The sequence below is a fragment of the Anastrepha ludens genome, chromosome 2 (genome assembly GCF_028408465.1).
Source record: "Anastrepha ludens isolate Willacy chromosome 2, idAnaLude1.1, whole genome shotgun sequence".
NCBI lineage: Eukaryota > Metazoa > Arthropoda > Insecta > Diptera > Tephritidae > Anastrepha > Anastrepha ludens.
Genome location: NC_071498.1, coordinates 143,468,990 through 143,491,034, shown reverse-complemented (window position 1 = coordinate 143,491,034; position 22,045 = coordinate 143,468,990). Strand labels below are relative to the sequence as shown.

Below are 22,045 nucleotides of genomic sequence, written 5' to 3'. Positions count from 1 at the left end.
AGGAGCACTAGCTGCCAGGGCTTACGGCTCATGTAATTACTATGGTCTATTCTCTGTGTGGAAGTTTGAAGTCATTGATCTGAGCGAGCACGTAAAAAACTGGGGTTTCCTATTGGAAATCAAATACTCGAAAATTTATAGAAAATTGCCGCATATCATTTCTCATTCGTAAAGCAAAGATATCAGGAAAATATATACCGTTTCAAGGAAGAATTTGTTTCTCAGCTCATTTATGGTCACAAATAACACAGGTCTATTGCGCAAAATGCCGACGGTTTTCTCCTAAAGAGACAGGCCAATGTTAACAATGGCGTCTGCTAAATCTATAGTTTATTATTCAGTCACCTTGTACGGATTAAGCAGCTCGCGCAAATGATAAAATGTTATTCTGTAATTTACTTCCGTGTGTACATCATTGAACTGTTCTACATAGCAATTGCATTGAAATTCACTCGGAAGTGAATCTGTCCGATTATGAAAGATTGGAGTGGTGACGTGAATTGAATATCAAGCGTGAGTGATTGATGGTTAAAATGCAATTTCTAGTCAAAAAATTAGTCACAAGAGTGGGGCGATGAGATGGTGCATTATCAGGCAATAAGCGCCAGCTTCCTCCTTCGCGGTATTCAGGGCGAAGTCGACGAATTCGACGAATGCAACAAACCTTCAAATCGTCAAGATAGAAAATTGCATTGACGGTTTGGCTCGTTGGCATGAACTGCTCGTGGATAATTCTCTTCATCATCATGCAAATGAACATCAACTTGATTTTTGACTTTCCCAAACGCGATTTTTTGGGTGGTGGCTCGTCTGGGGCCTTCAATTCGGCACTTTTACGCTTCACCACGTTTCATCACCAGTTACAATGTTGTAAAGGAAGTTCTCGTCTTTCTCGCCTCTTCAATGAGCTCTTTCGAATGTTGAATTCTGAGCAATTTTTGGTCCTCAGTTCACTTGGGTGGAACGATACGCGTGCACACACCTTTCGTAAACCCAAATGATCAATTAAAATGCGATAAATCGATGTTTTGGAGATATTCAACTCCGATTCCATGAATTTCAACGATGCTTTCGGTTCATTTTTGATAAATTTACCAACAATTTTGATGAAGTTTTTGGTGATAACTGATTTTGGGCGGCCCGTTTGTGCATTGCCATTTATGTCCTCACAACCATCTCTTACTTGCTTACTTAGGTGGCCATAACAACCCGTTACCGAGTCACGGCCGACCTCACTAGCTCTCTCCAGGCGTCTCTGCTCCTCGCGCGCCTTCTCCAATTCTGTACACCAAGCGAGCATAGGGTTTCCTCCACCTGGTCTTTCCACCGGAGCAATGGTCTTCCTCTGCGTTGGCTCCCTTGGACTTCGTCCTCGAACACCTTCTTTGCTGGAGCTTCTTCATCCATACGCACGACATGCCCTAGCCAACGCAGGCGTTGGATGGCGATGCGTTGAACTACGTCAATGTCGGCGTAGAGCTCAATCAGCTCGTGGTTCATTCTTGAACGGTAGTCTTCGCCACGCGCACAGGACCGAAGATCTTACGAAGAACTTTTCTCTCGAACACCCCAAGAGCGGCTGCATCGCTTTGTGAGACTACCCATGCCTCTGCGCCATAAAGCAACTCTGAAACGTGTAAACCACTCATGAACTCTGGCACGAGATAGACAATCATCGCCATAAACTTTTTTCATCAATTCAAATGTTTCGGTAAAGATTTTTCCTATTTGAAAACGAAATTTGATATTAGCTCTTTGTTCGAAACTCATTTTTGAACCGATGACAGAAACATACTGACACTTTAGACACTGAACCGAATATCACCAAGCTTTCACTGGAAGTCAGCTAGGGGTGTAACTTCCAACGCACTAACTCATTAACTTCACCTTGTAGATTTCATAGGCGAAGGGAGAACTTTAAAACGTTAATTAAGGTACATTTATTGCTATACGAAATTGACTTAGAAGGTTTTAACTTTTCAAAAATTTGTCATTTGTGGCATGGTTTTATTGTGTAGTAGACATTTATACCTAAGAGTTCGACAATCGCGTTAAGAAGAGTTTTCCAAAAGTGTTTTTCTGAGAAAGTGTTAGTTTTGAAAAAATTTGCTTTAATAAAGTACGAAAAAAAATACGCACTTCATGCAGGCCATTGCAAAATTTAGCTACCTACCAAAAAACATGAAAGTAACCGCTTACCATTTTCCTTCTCAAAAATTTACTTTCCACGAATCTGGAACACATTTGGTTCAGAATACTAAAAGTTATAACTGAATCTTTATAAGAGCCAAAATGGAATATTTCAGTTCTTCTATTCAATTATAAAAGTATAAGAAATATTTATGGAAAGAAGAACTGCGTTTGTGCTTTCCCAATATTTTGGCAAGGGCAATGCAATGTCACCCTGCACCTTGACTCACTTTTCAATTAACTTGCTTTCTTTCTAGTAGACGCAGCTGCTGAGCAAGCAATTTTGCTGGCTAGCAAAGATAAGTTATTTCACTCGTTTTTGTTGGTGGTTTGCCTGAAGTTATTCTGAAAAAAATGAACTGTCATGAAATTATTCCGATAAAACATTTTTTGTTTTTTATTAAAAATTTATTTTTTTTATTTATTAATTTATTTATTTGGTTTTTTTTTAATTTATTAATTTTAATATTAAATTTTAAAATTATTAATTAACTATTTTTAATCGATTAATTGTAACATTAAACAATTTTTTTTCCTGTTATATGAAAAAACAATTTTCAACAATTTTTATTTTGTTTTTTAGATTTAAAGAAAAAAAATTTGTGTGATAATTTTAAGCACTATTTAGCATAAAAATGTGAAAAAAGTAGAGAAACCATTTTTGCTCTCCTTTTGGCAGTAATTTTGAGCGTTTAAGAGCAAAAACGTGATTCTAAAATTTATTCAAAAATTCGATCGACTCAAACAAAAGAACGAAATGAAGTGGAAACGTCGTACGGTGTTTGCAGATATATTGAGTAGTATAAAGCTCGGCGGCCGCCGTAGTCGAATGGGTTGGGGCGTGACTACCATTCGGAATTCATAGAGAGAACGTGTGATAAGTACGAATCTCGGTGAAACACCAAAATTAAGAAAAAAGTTTTTTCTAATAGCGGTCGCCTCTCGGCAGGCAATGGCAAACCTCCGAGTGTATTTCTGCCATTAAAAAGCTCTTCATAAAAAATATTTGCCGACTCCGAAGGCTTGAAACTGTAGGTCCCTCCATTTGTGGAACAACCTCAGGACGCACACTACAAATAGGAGGAGGAGCTCGGCCAAACACCCAAAAAAGGGTGTATGCGCCAATTGTATATATATATTCAAAGCTCACTGTGCATTAGGTTTTTTATTAATATTACAAATATTTATATTTAGCACTTGATTTTTACCAAAAAAAAAATCATGAAACGCGCAATTTTCTTGCTGGAAAAAACATTTCTCTGAAAACCGATAGTCAATACCGAAGAAAACTTATTCGAGTTATTGAAATCACTTTTTAGTTTTCTGTGCGATCATTGGCGGATAGGATATCGCTGAACGAAATCAAAAGGATACTTTTCGCTTCAAAGTGGGATATCTCAACGAGCAGAGATCGTATCGAGGTCTGCAAAAAGAAAAAAATTAAGCTGTATTAGTTGAGTTGTAAAACGTCTTTCGCAGTTCGTGGCAAGAAACCGCAAGAAACTGGAAATAATCGATAATTTGTTTAATGCGTTGCTTCTTAGGATTGCCTGATATCCAATATTTTGAAAAAAAATTTTATTAAAATAACTCAAAACTTTAAGTTTTTTAAATCCACATGCGATCATTTTTAACTCAAATCATTTGAAAACCTGCTAAAAATCAATACTTTGGATTCAAAGTCTGACATCACAGTGAGAAGTGCTTTCATCGAGGTAAGCGTTTATACAGCGATATCGCGTGCCGGCAAGAGTGGGTCAGTGACAGAGGAAGTTTTCAACGCTCTCCACCTCCTACCCGTTTCTGCAACTGCGATTGAAGTCTTTTGACGGAAACCGCATAAGTTTCTCATGTGCTTACGCTAGGTAGTGCCGAGAGGTGATACCAGCCACCGTACGAATGGATGGCCGGCCTAATATTCGTTACTTTAAAAAATGTCTCATTAAAAGATCCAAAACTTAATTTTATTTTTATTAATTGAGAACTGCTTTTTGAAAAAGCATTAAAAATTAGAAATTTTTTTTTTTGATGCCTTAATTTTTCCCATTAGTGTCGATAGTCAAACCCATTCTCACTCTTGACTGACTTTTCTATAAATTTGTTTGCTAAAAGCTATTGCCCTGAACAGACAATTACAAAAATCTCTGTATTACTTCACGTCCCTCCATTCATTGCAAAAATCTGTACACATTTTGGTAAGCAAGCAGAGCGCAAGTTTGGCTTAAATCCCCAGCAATGTTGTATGTGTCTATTAAAAATATTAGCAATAATGCGTTTTTGTATTTGTATCCAATTCACATACTTATGTTCATATATATTTATTTGTAGTCGATTAACGAATTGCTTTCTGTATTTCTCATTCGAAGAATTTCAAGAATGCCAGATCCATTAACATACTTTCTTGTCAACTAATACGTATGTAGATATGTACATATGTATGAACTTGTATATAATTTAGCTATATCCAAATATAAATTTAGAATTGAAAAATAAAATAGACATTTTTTTTTTTTTGATATAACACACATTTAATTGCAATTAACTATGTGAAATGACACTATTTCAAAGCAAAAATTCATTAGTCTGGTCAGTTTGAAAATTATCAATTAAAAATTTGGACATTTCCATTAACATGAATATTCGTATTCTATCAAAAATTGTCGAGGTCATTTTCGAATTAAACTTTATTGCTCGCATTTATATAATATTTTATTTATAGGTTATGTATTCTTTGAAAAACGAAAGTCATAGTGACTTATCTGCTGTCTGCGCTTCAGTCATGCGAATTTGCCTATCACGAATCTCGCAATACCGAGCATACAAGGAATATTTGGCCCTCTTCTAAAAAGTACGCAAAAAATATTATTCACTGAACAAATTAAAAAACAAAAATGTATTGAGTCGGAATTACCAAAATTTAGCCTAACCATTTTTTTTTTTTATTTTATTTAAAATTGAAGAATTTTTCTGAAAAATTGCATTTTTGGAGTTTTTAAAATTATCTCTAATTAAAGAATGGATTTCGTCCACTTTATATACCAACATATGCCTTACCGAGAGCAATATTTGCACTAAATTTCGTTGAGATATCAAAATTTTTACGCGAATTGCTCGCTGCACAAGCAGGCGGACGTACTGGTGTCAATAAAAAAATACATTTTTTATATGGAATTTGTACATGGTTGGTGTTCGATTTTATTTACTTTCAAAAGCGTGTTTGCAGAGACTTCAAAAAAAGCCTGTATGTATGTGAAAATTGAGTACATTTGCTTCAAGTGATTTTTTTTATAATTTTTTATTTATATTAATAATCTAAAAATTATGTATTTCTTGCAGACTATAAAAAGCAAATTAATGCTAATGTAAGCTGATTTCATAAAAGTGAGCCTTTTTTTTCTAATAATCGCATTTATTTCTTTGAGATAATTTTTTATACAAAAATTTTATGAAATTTTCTTCGCCAGCTATAAAAATTTCCAATCTTTTGTAGTTTTCAAAATAACCGTTATATGAAAAGTTGGCGTTTATATTGTACGCTTTTTCGCATTGTCAATATCAACGTAGCTTTAATTAAGCTGTCATTACGATCTAAATCACTTCAATGAGAGGCTTTCTCATAACTGATATACACTCAGAGATTTGCCGTTGCCTGCCGAGAAGCGACCTTCAATAGAGAAAAAATTAATTCGATTAACAAGCATTTTACATGGCTTTAATTGAATGGGAGTCTCGCAATAACCTACACCTCAGTGAAAACAAGATTTAATTAAAGCTCTAAGAATGGTGGCCGCCGTAGCCGAATGCGTTGATGCTTGGCTACGATTCGGAGTTCAGAGAGAATGTAAGTTCGAATCTTGGTGAAAGACCAAAGTGAAGAAAAAGTGTTTTTCTAATAGCGGTCGCCCCTCGGCATGCATTGGCAAGCCCCCGAACGAATTTCTGTCATCAAAATGCTCCTCATAAAAAAGATCTGCCGTTCGGAGTCGGCTTAAAACTGTAGGTCCCTCCATTTGTGGAACAACATCAAGACGCACGCCACATATAGGAGGAGAAGCTCTGCCAAACACCCAAAAAGGGTGTACACGCCAATAATAGGTGTTATCTATCGCTATCGAGAGATGATTGGATGGTATTGGTATTGGTCAAACGAAACCATTTACCTTTTACGGGAAAAGTTTCCCGACCGTGTTTTCTCTCTAAGACGTGATTACAATTGGCCACCGAGATCTTGCGATTTAACACCTTGTGACTTTTTTCTTTGGGTCATACGCCAACAGTCCAGGGTCGATTCAATACCACAAAGATGGAATTCGTGAGGCTATCGAGGACATAGGGCAGCCACTTTGCAATTCGGTAATGGAAAATTTAATGAAACGGAAATTGTCCTGTAAGCGTGGTCGTGGTGGTCATTTGCCTAATGTTATTTTCCACTATTAACGGCATACCTTCTTCTTTATAATGAAATAAACATCCGATCATTTATATTAAAAAATAGCATTTTTCTTTGAATATCAAAATAACACCTCTTATTGGAAAACCTTGCGTGCATTTTGATATTTGGTTTTGGATATGAGTGCCGTAAGTCTACTTCAGTAAGGCATAAATGCCCAATAATTTCACAAAGTGTTGCAGTTATGTGAGATCTTGAATGACTGTTGAGGGTGAAGCTTCAAGCAAAACAGAGCAGTACCCACTCTGGAAGTCATTTCCAGGCGATTTGTGAAAACTGAATCGTAGTTCATACCGTCACCTATCAATTGTTGAGGCTAAATCGCCAACAAAAGCACAACAGTCCCTAATCTGGCAGTCATTTCCTGATTAAATCGTAGTTCATACCGTCACCTGTCAATTGTTGAGGCTAAATCGCCAACAAAAGCACAACAGTCCCTAATCTGGCAGTAATTTCCTGATTAAATCGTAGTTCATACCGCCACCTGTCATCTGTTTTGCTTTATTACTTGCACCGCCTGTGTTTCCTTTTTGAAAAAAGCTCAACTTTCGATGGCATTACTGTGGCCTATTGTTATTGTGTTGATTGCCCTGTTACTCTTAGTCTCAGTGCCGACTTCTTCGCCAACTGTGAGTTCTTTGCAACTATGTCAATTTATCGGGTACAGCTTTTAAGTCTGACTTAATCGGCGAGTCTTTGTACAGCTTCTAGAGATCTGCTTTTTTACTTATTTGATTATTTATTTATTTTTTTTTTAGTTATTCATTCCTTTATTTATTTTTTTGTTTATTGTATTATTTTTTTATTACTTTATTTATTAATTTTTTGTTTATTTATTTATTTTTTATTTACTCATTAATTTTTTATTTATTTATTTACTGATTTATTTATTATTATTTTTTATTCATTTATTTATTTCAGAAATTGTACTATTAATATATATTATTTAATTAAATAATTAATTATTCTGAATAAACTTAATACACAAAATTAAGTCACTTTATTTTTTTTTTTTTTGAATATTCGCAATATTTTTCACGTTAAATATTTTCGTTAATTTTTCATATAAATAGAAATCTTTGTGAAAGTCTCCGAACATGTGCTCTATACATAAAAGAAAATTCTCAACCAATTATGCAAAAAAAATTGTCCAAAATCAGGTTGATGTTTGAGCGACTTCAAAACTACACTTTACTATATTAAAATTTAATGCATTTCAAAACTGCATACTAAGATTTTTATTTTAATTTTTTTATTTAATTTAATTTAATTTTTTCAATGCTGATTAAAAAGTTGAATATTTTGAAGAACATTTTTTGAAATTCGTTTAATTTTTGTGAATTTTGTAGAAAGTTTGGAGCTTTGATTTATAAGGTTTTTGTTCTATAATAAAATATATTTTTATAGAATCTTGACAAAAAAAATTAATGAAGTTCAAAACTGCGTACTCAGAATTTAAAAAAAAATTATTTAATTAATATTCCAAAATTTTTATTTTTATTTTTTCGCTTCATTGAATTAAATTTTTTTTAATTCTGTTTCAAAAGTTGAAAATTTTTCAGAACATTTTTTAAAATTCGTTTAATTTTTGCGAATTTTAACGAAAGTTTGGACTCAATTTATAAGGTTTTTTTAGACGACAATGAACTATATTTTTATAAAAAATTAGCGAAAAAATTGGCATGAAAAATGTTAATAAAAAGATGAAGTAACTAAATTATATGCACACAAATCTAGAAAATTTCCCCGGCTCCACGGACTCTTTACATTTCAATTCAAAACACATTAGCATATTTAATGCACCTAATTAACATTTATTCAGCTGTGACTAGAAAAATGCCGAGTTAATTTGAAAAGCATTTTCCCAGTGCGTACATCAAAAGAAAAAAATATCTAAAAAACCATTAGAAAGTGAAAAATATAAAATATTTTGCGAAAATAGTGGCGAATGCGCTGCCATAGAATGACTAGACAATAACAATTGAGTAGTCAAGCATTTTATCTGCCATTTAGCAAAGGCGCCGATATTTATTACTCGGCAAAATAAATCAAGTAAATGGAAGTGTGCGCGTGCCACTTGGCAGCAACGAACACAAAAAGTTTAAAGAAAAGCTAAAGCACACAAAATAGGCCATCAAACGCGAACAAACGCAATGGGTTGTGGGAAAAATGCGTACGAACGCGCTGTGGCTCTGAATATTGGCGAAATTGGCCATTATGGAAGGAGGATTTGCAGTATCAATTTATTTGCGCTAACTAAGTGAGCAAACTGAATAAATTTAGGGAAAAACTTGAGAGCGATTGCAAAATTATTAATTGCCGTCAGATACGCGCAATGAAAAACCATAAATTTCAGTTAATCTAACGGTCAAAGGGACTTTTGTGCGTGAACTGGAAAAAGAAAACGCAAATTATGAAGGCAAATGAGTGTTGAAATATTTTATGGGATACACAAATATTTGTATGCGCGTGTGTATATGCGCGTTGTCCATGCCCACATATACCCATACACACACACACACCCATACACTGTATGTGCATGTGTTTGTATGAGCATATGTTATATGTCGTGTAATGAAGTAAGCAAGCGACGCTTGATTGCTGCAATTTATAGCACTCAAAAGAATTCTAACAAATTCGAAAACAGCTACCTTTCCTTTGCTCGTATGCTTGTACTCATGTGCGAAGATATTTTATGCTTTTTGAACTAAGAAATATAACAGGCATAAATTTAAACCTAAAAGCATATTTAATGTCTGAGGAAAACTTAAAAACCATAAACGAAAAACGAAAAACAACAACCACAAAGAAATAACAAAACATCCATGTCTGCACATCCATAGTCAAAGCACTGCACTGTACGTATAGCAACATAGCCAGAGTGTACACCTTTTGAAGTTAAAAAACATAATTTACGATCGGCCCAGGCGGTCGCAATAGCCACCGATTCTGCACTACGCAATGCTCGCTTTTAATGAATCGTTGCGTTCACAATTTTGCTTGTATTTAATTTGTTGTATTTTAAAAGTGAAAAAAAAAGAGTGCAACAAAAACAACAACAGCCAAACTAAAGCACCAACAAAGGGCGATCGAGCGCCTAACTCTCAGCCGTCGTATCGCGTTCGCCTTGCGCTGAAATCACAAATTTTTATCCGATTCTTTCAAATTTCGCGCTTCACTGCAGCATTTGCAAATAAATTACAAGAATTTCGGGTGTCACAGCAAGTGAAGTGTAGGATTTGTATGCCGCTGCATTGGCTTGGTGCAACGATGCGTATACGTAATGAAGATTCCTATTTGATTTGGTTTTTTTTTTGCTTTTGTTTTTCGGTTTTTTGTTTTTATTTTGATTCAGTCGCCTCCGCATACGCCCTGGTGGTCGGCGATCGTCAAAGCCAAACGCATAGGCACATCAATGTGCCCACAAAGATGTAAGCATACGAATGCCTTTGCATAGGTGTGCGTGACACAGTGCAATTGTGTTGCTGCTCTTTCTTCCGGCGCGATACAACACAAAATTGCACTTTTACAATTCTGCAATTTTTCGTCGATTTTTCCTTATTTTTCTACTTTTCTACTCATTTTATATATTTTTTCCTATTTTTTGTTTGTTTTTTGTTTTGTATTTCTTCCTTCTTATTTATTTCATTTTTATTGGCTGGCAACCTCTCAAATATGTCACACTATGTATTGCCACGAATGCGACTGTCGCTTGAGCCATTTTTTCAGTTGGTTGTATTTCGTAACGTAAACATATGCCATATTTCGAGTAATTAATTTTTTAATGGTAATTGCTATGGATCGTAAAGTTGTGTGCTGCCACTATCTGGCCTGCAGTTGATTTACTAAATGCCGAAATTATTTACTGCATTGAAATTACTTTTTAGCTGCTCTATGCTTACGACAATTTATAGCCCATTGTAGTCATTTAACATATTATATAAAATACAATGCATGCATGCATGTGTGAGCTACATATATAAGTATGTATATGTGTGTCATTCAGGTAGAATGAATGCTTGAGAATTTTTTTATTTATTTCAAGAAGTCAAGAAACTATAATTTCAGACTGACTACTCTGCTATATAGAATAATGAAAATACAAGGTGAGGTACAAAACAAACAAGGCTGAGCTAAAATAGAAACGACAGGAGCTTTGTTCTGATAACTTCGAATTTATTTATTCAAAATAGTCACCTCTGACCTCGATACACTATTTTGTGCGGTCTAAAAGCTTTTCGAAAGAGTGTTCAGCTCATTGACCGAAATATCCTTCAGGACGTTAGTACAAGGCTTTTGGATGGCCTCTACAGACGCAAAAGCGTTGTCCTTTAATGGCCAAATGCAATTTTCCGAATAGGCAGAAGTCGCATAGAGCCATATCAGGTGAATACGGTGAGAGATTGATGGTTAAAATGCGATTTCTCTAGTCAAAAAAAAAAGTCACAAGAGTGGATCGATGAGATGGTGCATTTTCATGCACGACGAAAGCGATGCAATAAACGCTTCTAAACGCCAGGATAGAAAATTGCATTGACGATGTGACCCGTTGGCGCGAACTCCTTGTGGACAATTCACTTGGAATGGTAAAAACAAATGAGCATCGACTTGATTTTGGACTTCTGCAAACGCGATTTTTTGGGTGGTGGCTCATCTGGCGCCTTCCAGAGTTTGCAAAGTTAATCGAAAATGTACCAACTAGTAAGGTCCTTAGCTTTATCACTTCGCTTTAACCCTCCGTTGGGCGCAGACTTTGGGCGTGAATTTAACATATTTCAATTATAGTTTGACTAACAACTTGAGCTTCCATTTAGCTTCCTAAAACTTGATTTCGTAACGAATTATGGATATCACCTTTATCACTTAACAGGACCCGCGTGCCCAACCAAAGGTTTTAAAAAAGGTTTCCAACGGAGGATTAAGCTTCCACTTGTTTTAAAAACCTGGGCTCTCAGGTTCTCGATTGTAATAGAAAAAATGTCACTTGTTTATTTCCAAACAAATTTTACTCAAAATGTGCCACCTTGGGTGTAGCAAAAGGAACTAATAATTTCAAAACTAAGTTCAAATGTAACCTTTTATTGACACACCCTGTAAGATACTTCAAAGACTGCAAAATATAAAATTTCAAAGACTTGTACAGCCATACTTATCTAGTAGAATCGGTTGAATACACATGCAATATGGAATATTAATATAAAATAATCAACGTTCGCCTTTAAACAACAACAAATTCCACTGTTTTGATCCACTCATAAATAAATAAGCGAAACATGATTTGGTGTTATGTGGAAGAGTATATCTGCATGTATGTGTATGTGTATGTATGTATGTATGCATGAATGCACGTATGTTTGTACGCACGGTTTTACATACAATCAAATATTTCACTTCCTTTGGCATTTTTCTAATATTTTTAAAATCAAAAATCCGTTAAAGTTATTTATATCAAAATGCAAAAATAGGAGGCCAACCGAATGCTATTCATTGACGCGCCTTCGTCGCCAGCAGAAAAAGAAAAAACAGCAGAAAAGACGAAGCAACTAAAAAAACTGAATTCAACAAAAATATTTTAGCATTGATTCATCGTTCAAATTATTGCGTCGCCATTTTTCATAAAAATTTTTAATGCAATAAATAAAATATAATAATGAAATAGAACCACCTACGAAACAAAATGTTAATCAAACCGGATTAGAGATATGTACAAATGTATACATATATCTACATATAATAAATATGTTTTTTCTAAGTTACTTGGTGACAGAAATTCAAATATTTTCACAAAAAGCTATAAAAACCATTCATTTTCGTATAACTACATCTGTATATGTGCCTACATACATACGCTCATATGTGTGTATGAGTATAGAATTTCTGTGTAATTTATTGACCTGAGAAAAAATTTCGAATTTATTGTTAGTAAAAAAAGAGAAATTCAGTTTAGAAAATTTAATTAGTAAAAAATACAAATTTCACATAACGCACAGTCGGGCACTAAAATTTCAGAGCAAAACTTAAGTTCACAAATATACGCTTCTAAACTTCTTCAAATTTAAACTTTTGTAGATACATAAATATCATTATGAGCTATGCAATTTTTACCACATTCACAATGCAACACGACTACTGCTTCATAAAGCCAAAGGTTGCACGTAGAGAGCGATCGAATATCGATTTTTAAGGCCAAGCCAAGTTGCGGCCGTACCGAACATTAAAAAGAAAGAAAAAAACGATATAATAAACCAAGGAATTTCTTTTTTAAAATCCATTATTTTCATAAATAAAAAGGCAACAAACGTGCAAAATTTCAGCAACATTAATTTCAGCTCATAACATGTGAAAATGCATGAATCAAATTTGAAAAGGTCGAGCCAAGGAGCACCAGGAGATTTAGTGGCTCCTAAAACACTCAGGCTAAAAAGCCCATTGTATTTAGAACTCTAGAGGGTATATAGTCAAGGAGGGAAGGAGTAAAGTATCAGAGAAAGAGATAGGAAAGAATGGAGACAGAGATAGAGATAGTTAGTCCTGTAAAAATGTTACAGATTCTTTGGCAAATCTGTAGATATCATCCAATTTTAGAGAACGAGTATTACTCATTCTCACGACATCGGAACCCAAAACTCTTAGCCGTGCTCTAGCAAAGGCAGGGCACTCACAGAGCAAGTGCTCAGTGCTATCCGCGTCCTCCAAGCACGACAGGCATACCGGGTCCTCGATGATTCCAATGGTGGTCATATGCTGACCCCATGGGTTGTGTCCTGTAATAATACCAACCATCAAGCGAACGTCTTTCCTTCCAAGTTTTAGTAGAAAGTTTGACAGTTTTCTGTTCGGACTTGTCACAAAACACTTTGCAGTTCTACGGCGTTCTAGACCGGATCGCATCGCTCTTTATGTAAATTGCATACGTAATCGCTGATCCAATTCATGATCCCTGCGGAACTGATTCCGATTATTGGCTCTGGCCCTTGTGGGGGAACCGCTGATCCACGATAGGCCAATTCATCGGCAATTTCGTTTCCTTGAATACCGGAGTGTCCGAGAACTCATAACATGTACTTATTTTTGTAAAAATGTACATATTTTGTATTTGAACGTATTTTGTATTACATATTGTCGGACTAGAATACTTGGCTCTTCATCTACTTTAGTTGCATGTTCGTTTTCGAACGTAAGCGGTCGTACAATTCAAGTTTAATTACAAATCAATTCCAATTTGCAATTTGAGGTTTCTAAAAAAAATATTGTTTGTGATTTCGTTAAGAGATTATCTGTCTCTTGCCACATTCCACAACTCACTGATGTTTCCTAGTGTCCTGTCCAGTGTCTAATATTACGCAACCATTATATTTGTTTGCATCCAATACTTCGACTTTCTTCAATTTTAGCTTCCAGCTTTTAGAGTGAATTGCCACGTTTTGTATTTGCTACTTCGTAGAATATGCCCTGAGTTAGCTGTCTTCCTTCGCTTCAACGCCGTAAGAAGCTGCCTGCTCCGGTTTAATCGGCGCAGAACTTCACTGCTGGAAACGTGATCAGTCCATGAGATTTTCAACATTCGCCTGTATAACCACATTTCAAAGGTTGCTATCCTGTTCAAGTTAGCTACTTTAAGGGCCCATATATCCGTGGCTTACAAAAGTACTGACCATACGTAGCATTTGACAGAACGAATGTTTCACTGCATGTTAATTTCTTGTGTATTACGAAGTGCTTCCTGAAAAATTTCTTTAGAGTGAATATTGAATAAAAGCGGTGACAGTTAACGCCTTTCAATATTTCAATTTCGTTATTTATTCTAAGTCTAGCGGTTTGGTTTCAATATATTGCCGATTTTTTTATACAGCCCAACTCCTTTTCCTCGATGTCAAGTGATTGTAATACATTAAATAGCTTGTCATGTTGCGAAAATGAACACACAGGACATACATATATTCGACTATTCGAACATAGGAGAGCTTCGCGTGTTTCCAATCTATTTCTAAAGCCAAAACAGGTTTTTTACTCAAAAATTCATTACCCAAAAACAACTGATTTTAGCTACTCGGCGTTCAGCTCAATTGAAGTTTGAGATGTCGTTTTGATTTGGAAAAAGTTATAAAAAAAAAATAAAAGTACACTTTTTGAAATATTGAATTTCGAAAAAATTTCGCACTTTTTGTTTTTTTGCAAAATAAAAGATTTTCAACTACTTTTTTGCTATTGTTTGTACATGAAGTCGCTCGTGCAAGTAATGACGATCATTTTGAACCCACAATCATTAAAATCTGTTAATTTTTGACACTTTATGAGCATTTAAAAAAAAAATTCTTATATAATGAAAAAAATCGATTTTAAGCCGAAAAACAAAAGTGTCGATAAATCTTGAAAACAAAATTTTTCGGGTGAACAAAGAAATACGTGTCTCATTATTTTGACCAGAGAGCAACATATTTGAGTTACATCGAAATCGAAGAGCATGTCCGGAATAGCCCGGTTGAATTGAAATGGAAAGCATCTACAATAAACTGAAGGAAGTCGTTGGCGTTCAAGGGTTAATTTTTTGTTAATTTCTTAGCCCGTACTGAGTAATACCTAAATGCCGTACGCTGCCTTGCATTGTCTGGTGGGAAGATTTTTCTATTCCAAGGCATTTTCCCCTTCAAAAAATGGCAACTTATGGAGAGTTTTGCTTTATTTTTCCTTGTTAAGAATGTCGCTCGCAATCAACTCATATAAGTCGGAGTATCCACGCCAAGGTTCTGAACCTGATTTTGCACACGTTTGAAATTATTCGCAAGGCAAACGGCGTATGATTTTTTTTATTTTTTTGGATCAGTTAACAAATAGAATGTGCTTTCATCCGACCAAAGAATACTTTTCTATAGAATGAAATTGTACAGAGGCAATCTTTTTATGCTAATTTCTCTTTCCTAGTTTTTTTTTTTTTGCAAAATCAGCAGCTTCTCAGGCATAGAGCGAGTTTTATAGCACTGGCCACAGAGCAGCTCTCGAAAATGCCTAACAGAAATTTATTTTACAGAGCAAAAAAAAAATATATCAAAAATCAATGAAAATGTTAGCAACTTCAAATTTGCACTTAACTCTACTAGAAATGGAATGAACTATAAAACTGCTTACCCAAACTTTTAAATAAAAAGTTTGAAACTTTGTTGAAAATTTCTTAATATTTTTTTTTTTTTTTGCAAAAAGTTTGAAACTTTTATGTATACAGTTTTAGTAATAGAATAAACTGTATTTTTTATAAAAAATTTGCTAAAATAAAATAAAAGAAAATGAATAGTCAAAATTTTCCAATATATCACAGCATCCCAGTATTTGGAACGCGTATTTGCTTTGTTACTTATTCTTATTTTATGTAAAGTTGCTTTTTTCAAACTAAGATAAGTTGTTTTTTTTTCATTTTAAAAACATTTTTGTTTCCTTCTTTTTTGTAGCTGAGGTCAAAATGCCAAGCGGAAAAGTTGACAAGCCTGTTATCCAGGACAATCGCGATGGTACGGTGTCAATCAAATATGAGCCTAAGGAGGAGGGCACACACGAGCTGGTCGTAAAATACAACGGCGAGCCAGTACAAGGTGAGTAAACATTTATTTTCTTTTCATATATAAATACTCATATGTATGTATGTATTGTTATCTCCACCTAACATTGAGCTTGGAACACTTCCAATAAGAGGAAAGATAAAGCACGAAATGAGACTACTTGGTTTATAAGAAAATTTAATCGCTAACGAATGATGGAAGTTCTAGAAATTAGGATACACATTTGCGTCCCAACTTCCAAACACTCACTAGGATATGCAAATGCCAAAATAAAAGCTAACTCCACCAGTAAGCCACAAATTCGTTGGGCGGAATATTTCAAAAAGATCTTTCGATCTATGATACGTTAAATTCTCGTCAGTTAAACTTTTAATAGGCCATTTCGATGGCAAGCAAAACAATATCCCTTAAACTTTAGGGGAAATACTGCTTGAGTTACAGTTTATGGCGGTGCATACATAAGTCTAGCAACATCCCGGCTATGTAAGCCCAACTATCGTAGGGAGGTACCTGAGTACATACAATCTGTCAAAAAAATATCGGGAATTGTTCATTTAAAAAGCGCGCGTTGCACATACAAATAAGTCTAACTTCTTTTGCTAAAATGTTGGTACAACTGCCCGCTATAGTGTAGCAGAGTTTGAGGGTGATCTGTCAATTAGTTTGTTTTTGGCATTTAATTATATCAGTCAACCGCAGGTGTGCTCTGCGACTTTCACTATGGATAAAAATATCGAACAAAGAATTTGTCTTAAATTTTGTTTTTCGAACGCATTTCGAGTGCCAAATTATGGAAAATGTTGCAGAACGGCTGTGACGAGTGTGCTTCATCAAAAACACGGATCTACGAGTGGTATAAAGCTTTTGCAGAGGGCTAAGAAGTCGTGGAAGATTTGCCCCAATCAGGTCGCCCATCAACGTCTTCAACGGATGCAAACGTCAACAAAGTTAAGGAAATGGTACTGGAAAACCATAATTTTAGTTTGAGGGGCGTAGCTCGTACCATTAGCGTATCTCACGAATCAATTCGCAACATTTTACACCATCAATTGGGCATGAGACGCATGGCTGCTCGACTCGTTCCAAGAGAGTTGAATTTCTTTCAAAAAATTCATCGGATGAAGGTGGCTAAAGAGATGCTTGAGCAAATGAATTCGGAGCCAACGTTTATGCAACGCATCATAACAGGTGATGAGACGTGGGTATATGAGTTTGACATGCAAACCAGTCAACAGGCGGCTGAATGGCGCTATCCACATGAGCCGAAACCCAAGAAACCACGTCAAAGTCGGTGAAAAGTGAAAGTAATGCTACTCGTTTTCTTTGATTATCATGGAGTTGTGCACTCGGAATTCGTTCCAAATAGTTCTGCGGCAAATAAAGAATATTGATTGGAAGTTATGCGACGTTTGAGAATTTGTCTGGAGCCTTTTTCGAAGGTGAATGGAGCCTATTTTGAAAGCGACAAAATAAATTTTGGTGATTAAACAATTATTTTTCATTTTATTAAACGATTCCCAGTACTTTTTGGTACAGAATGTATAATTGAAAATCCATTCGAAGGTGATTTAATCTCACAGTCCAAGATTTGATTTATTATACTCACGCAATATCCTTCATAAAAAAAAACAAAAGGTCCGTTTCCATCACTCCTACTGTTGGAGGGCATTCCTAAGTTTCCGAGCATACTTATCGGCGCTATTCCAGCGAACCCGAAAAAAACTTCTACATTATGTTTCCAAGAGCTATAAAGTGTTAGGAGCATTGCTTTGAACTAACTAGACAAGCAAGAGCCACCATAACAATGATATCCGCTTATTCTGCAGCGCAGAATATCCGCTTATTCTGCAGCGCAGTGTGGGCGTTCTGGCATTTTCAAATGGAACGTACTCGTATTTTGCAGAGCTTGGCGCGCTCTTCTGCAGATTGCTTCATAACCAATCAAACCGCGAAAAAGCTTATTCGGTGAAAATAATTGGCGTTTTTGTGCAATTGACTGATTTACTCCAGTAATTGAAAACCTCATTTCAACATAAATGATTTAGTTTGCTCTTATTTCATCTTATTTATTTTATTTCTTATTTTATTATGACATCTTTATGAATTAGTTTCGCAACTCATATCCCTTTACCACGCACCTTTCAGGTTCACCTTTCAAATTCCACGTTGATTCCATCACATCCGGTTATGTGACTGCCTATGGACCAGGCCTGACTCATGGTGTTACTGGTGAGCCATGTAATTTTACCATTTCAACCAAGGGCGCCAGCGCTGGTGGTCTCACCATGGCCGTGGAGGGACCCAGCAAGGCTGATGTAAGTATTTAAATGAAACACCCAAAACTTTGGTGGTAATCTAGCATCCAAACAACTCTCTTACGTCACGTAATCCGAAAAACTCTTTCTGAAATCATTTTTAAATCACAGATCAATTACCATGACAACAAAGATGGCACAGTGTCGGTGCAATACCTACCCACTGCCCCTGGTGAATATCAAATCTCGGTACGCTTCGGTGACAAACATATAAAGGGTTCGCCATATTTCGCCAAAATCACTGGCGAGGGTCGCAAACGTAATCAAATTTCGGTTGGTTCCTGTTCGGAAGTCACCATGCCCGGTGAAATTACCGACGATGATCTGCGCGCCTTGAATGCGTCCATTCAGGCGCCCAGTGGCTTGGAGGAGCCCTGCTTCCTCAAGCGTATGCCAACTGGCAACATTGGCATCTCATTTACGCCACGTGAAATTGGCGTTCATATGGTGTCGGTCAAACGTATGGGCACACACATTGCCAACTCGCCATTCAAGGTTGACGTTTGTGAGCGTGAAGTGGGTGACGCAAAGAAGGTTAAGGTATCCGGTAACGGTTTGACGGAAGGCAAAACCCACGCCGACAACGTTTTCTCTGTGGACACACGCAATGCCGGATATGGTGGTCTGTCCGTATCGATTGAGGGTCCCAGCAAAGCAGAGATCCAATGCACTGACAAAGATGATGGCACATTAAATATTTCGTACAAGCCCACAGAGCCAGGCTACTACATTGTGAATTTGAAATTCGCCGATCATCACGTTGAGGGCTCACCATTTACCGTTAAAGTCACTGGTGAGGGCAGCAATCGCAAGCGTGAAAAGATTCAACGTGAACGCGACGCTGTACCCGTTACTGAAATTGGCAGCAAGTGCAAGTTGACCTTCAAAATGCCTGGCATCACTTCGTTCGATCTAATGGCCTGTGTAACATCACCCAGCAATGTGACTGAGGACGCAGAAATACAAGAAGTCGAAGATGGACTCTATTCGGTGCATTTCGTACCGAAAGAATTAGGCGTACACACCGTTTCAGTGCGCTACAAGGACATGCACATCCCCGGCTCCCCCTTCCAGTTCACAGTGGGCCCATTGCGCGATTTTGGTAGCCACTTGGTAAAGGCCGGTGGTTCGGGCTTAGAGCGTGGTATTGTCGGTGAGGCAGCCGAGTTTAATGTATGGACACGCGAGGCGGGCGGTGGTTCACTGGCTATCTCTGTGGAGGGTCCCAGCAAGGCTGAAATCGACTTCAAAGACCGAAAGGACGGTTCATGCGATGTCTCGTACAAGGTCAGCGAACCTGGCGAATATCGTGTGGGTTTGAAATTTAACGATCGCCACATACCCGACTCACCATTTAAGGTGTACATCTCGCCAGACGCTGGTGATGCTCATAAACTAGAAGTGCAACAGTTCCCGCAAGGTAAGATTGCCGATATATGTAATAACTCCAAATTATCACATACAATCATACATTTTTGCTTTTTCAGGAAACATCCAAGCCGATGCACCCTACCAATTTATGGTGCGCAAAAATGGCGCCAAGGGTACACTCGACGCCAAAATCGTTGCACCATCCGGCACCGACGATGATTGCTTCATCCAAAGCATCGACAGCGAAATGTATTCGGTACGCTTCTATCCACGGGAGAATGGCATTCATGCCATTCATGTAAAATTCAACGGCGTACATATACCCGAATCACCATTCAGAATTAAGGTCGGCAAAGATGTAGCCGATCCAGCTGCTGTGCATGCCACCGGCTCCGGTTTGGATGAAGTGAAGACTGGTCACAAAGCCGACTTCATAATTAACACCTGCAACGCAGGTGTCGGCACGCTCGCTGTCTCTATTGACGGCCCCTCCAAAGTGGCCATGGATTGCACGGAAGTAGAGGAGGGATACAAAGTACGCTACACACCCTTGCTGCCGGGCGACCACTACATTTCGGTCAAATACAATAACATGCACATTGTCGGTTCACCATTCAAAGTGAACTGCGTCGGTGAGTGTGCCACAAAACATGCATTGCTTGCATGCCACAAATTTTAGGCGACCACTAAGATTAAACTTTTTTTCTTCTATATTTTTTAGGTGACAAACTGGCAGATGAGGGCGCCCAGGAAACATCTACAGTGATCGTTGAGACAGTGCAGAAGCTGGCCAAGGGTGGCAAAAATACTGGCGTGCATATGCCCACATTCAAGTCAGACGCCTCCAAAATCACATCCAAGGGCATGGGCTTGAAGAAAGCGTACATGGGCAAGCAAAATAACTTTACCGTGAACGCCACAGAGGCCGGCAACAATATGCTCTTCGTGGGCATGTACGGGCCTAAAGGTCCATGCGAGGAGTTCAACGTAAAACATACCGGCCGCAATAATTTCAACGTGAACTATATGGTGCGCGATCGTGGACAATATATATTAATAGTCAAATGGGGTGAAGAACATATTCCCGGCTCCCCATTCCAAATCGATGTCTAGGCTAGAAGCAACGTAAAGAAAGTGCCTTATGAACGGTGCAATTGTTTGTTTGTAATAGAGACGAGATGCAGACGCACAAGAAAAAAGAAAAACAAAATACCTTGCAGTGCTAGCGCGAATATAGTAGTAAAGTATAAACGGATATTCATATACACACATACATACATGCATATAGTGAAACTCATTATCAGCCGCTGATAAACCGGAATGGGTTAGTTAAAGGAAGTTTGTATCGCAAAATCAAATTTCAAAAAGTATTTCAATATTTTTTGTACTTTCATCGCGTTTTTTATCGCAGTTATTATATTTTTTTTAACGCATACATATGTATTTGTTAAGTTAATCGAATATGTGGAAACTGAATGTAAATAAAATTTGGACAAATCAAAATTTATATGAATTATCCTATACAAAAATTGCCATTTTTGGATAGAAAAAAAAATCAATTGTTGTACCCAAAAATGTTTGCTGTCATCAATTGTGCCCTTGCTGCTTTGTGAATTTTAAAGTAATCATTACACATTTTACGTATGTCCAATTTAAATGCTTATTTATAATGAGAATAATTGTTTTTAAGATATTGATTTACATAAATGTTCGAGCTGAAGAAATACTTTTTATTATCCATTTAATAATATTATATTATTATGTACATGTTGTTTTTTTATTTTATTTTCAACAAACGGTTAAAATTAATGGAAAATTAAACTTGCAAATTATAATAAAAACTAAACATTTGATTCTTTTTGTTTTGACTTGGATTGGATTGGAAGCTGGAAGTCGATTTATGTTGTTGTTGTAGCAGCATAAACATTCCCCGTGCATATACGAGGAATGCTGCTGAAGTGACAGTCCTTGGCCGGATATAAATCCGGGTCGTTCCGGTTGCGTAGAACCGACTGTCGATTTACTTCGAGGGCTGTGAACAAGACGAATTTATTACAGGCGACGTCAAGCGCATCCACCTTGGATGTGAATTGCTTTTTTGTTATAAAACAGGATTAAAATTCAAATACCAAACTACTTGAGAACTAAAACAATTCAGGCGCATCTAT

At 36.6% G+C, this 22,045-nt stretch overlaps 1 protein-coding gene across 7 annotated transcripts in view; it reads left to right on the top strand.

The window, feature by feature from the left end:
* The window catches only part of LOC128855480 (filamin-A), a 184,323-nt gene extending 162,593 nt beyond the window's left edge, over positions 1 to 21,730 (top strand). For all 7 annotated transcript variants that reach the window (XM_054090424.1, XM_054090420.1, XM_054090421.1 and 4 more), the window contains 5 exons: positions 16,084 to 16,224; positions 18,337 to 18,506; positions 18,618 to 19,926; positions 19,994 to 20,509; positions 20,599 to 21,730. In XM_054090424.1, coding sequence (XP_053946399.1) covers positions 16,084 to 16,224; positions 18,337 to 18,506; positions 18,618 to 19,926; positions 19,994 to 20,509; positions 20,599 to 20,990 — 2,528 coding nt within the window. In that variant the 3' untranslated portion in view covers positions 20,991 to 21,730. The remainder of the gene's footprint in view (positions 1 to 16,083; positions 16,225 to 18,336; positions 18,507 to 18,617; positions 19,927 to 19,993; positions 20,510 to 20,598) is intronic.
* Positions 21,731 to 22,045: the final 315 nt, after the last annotated feature.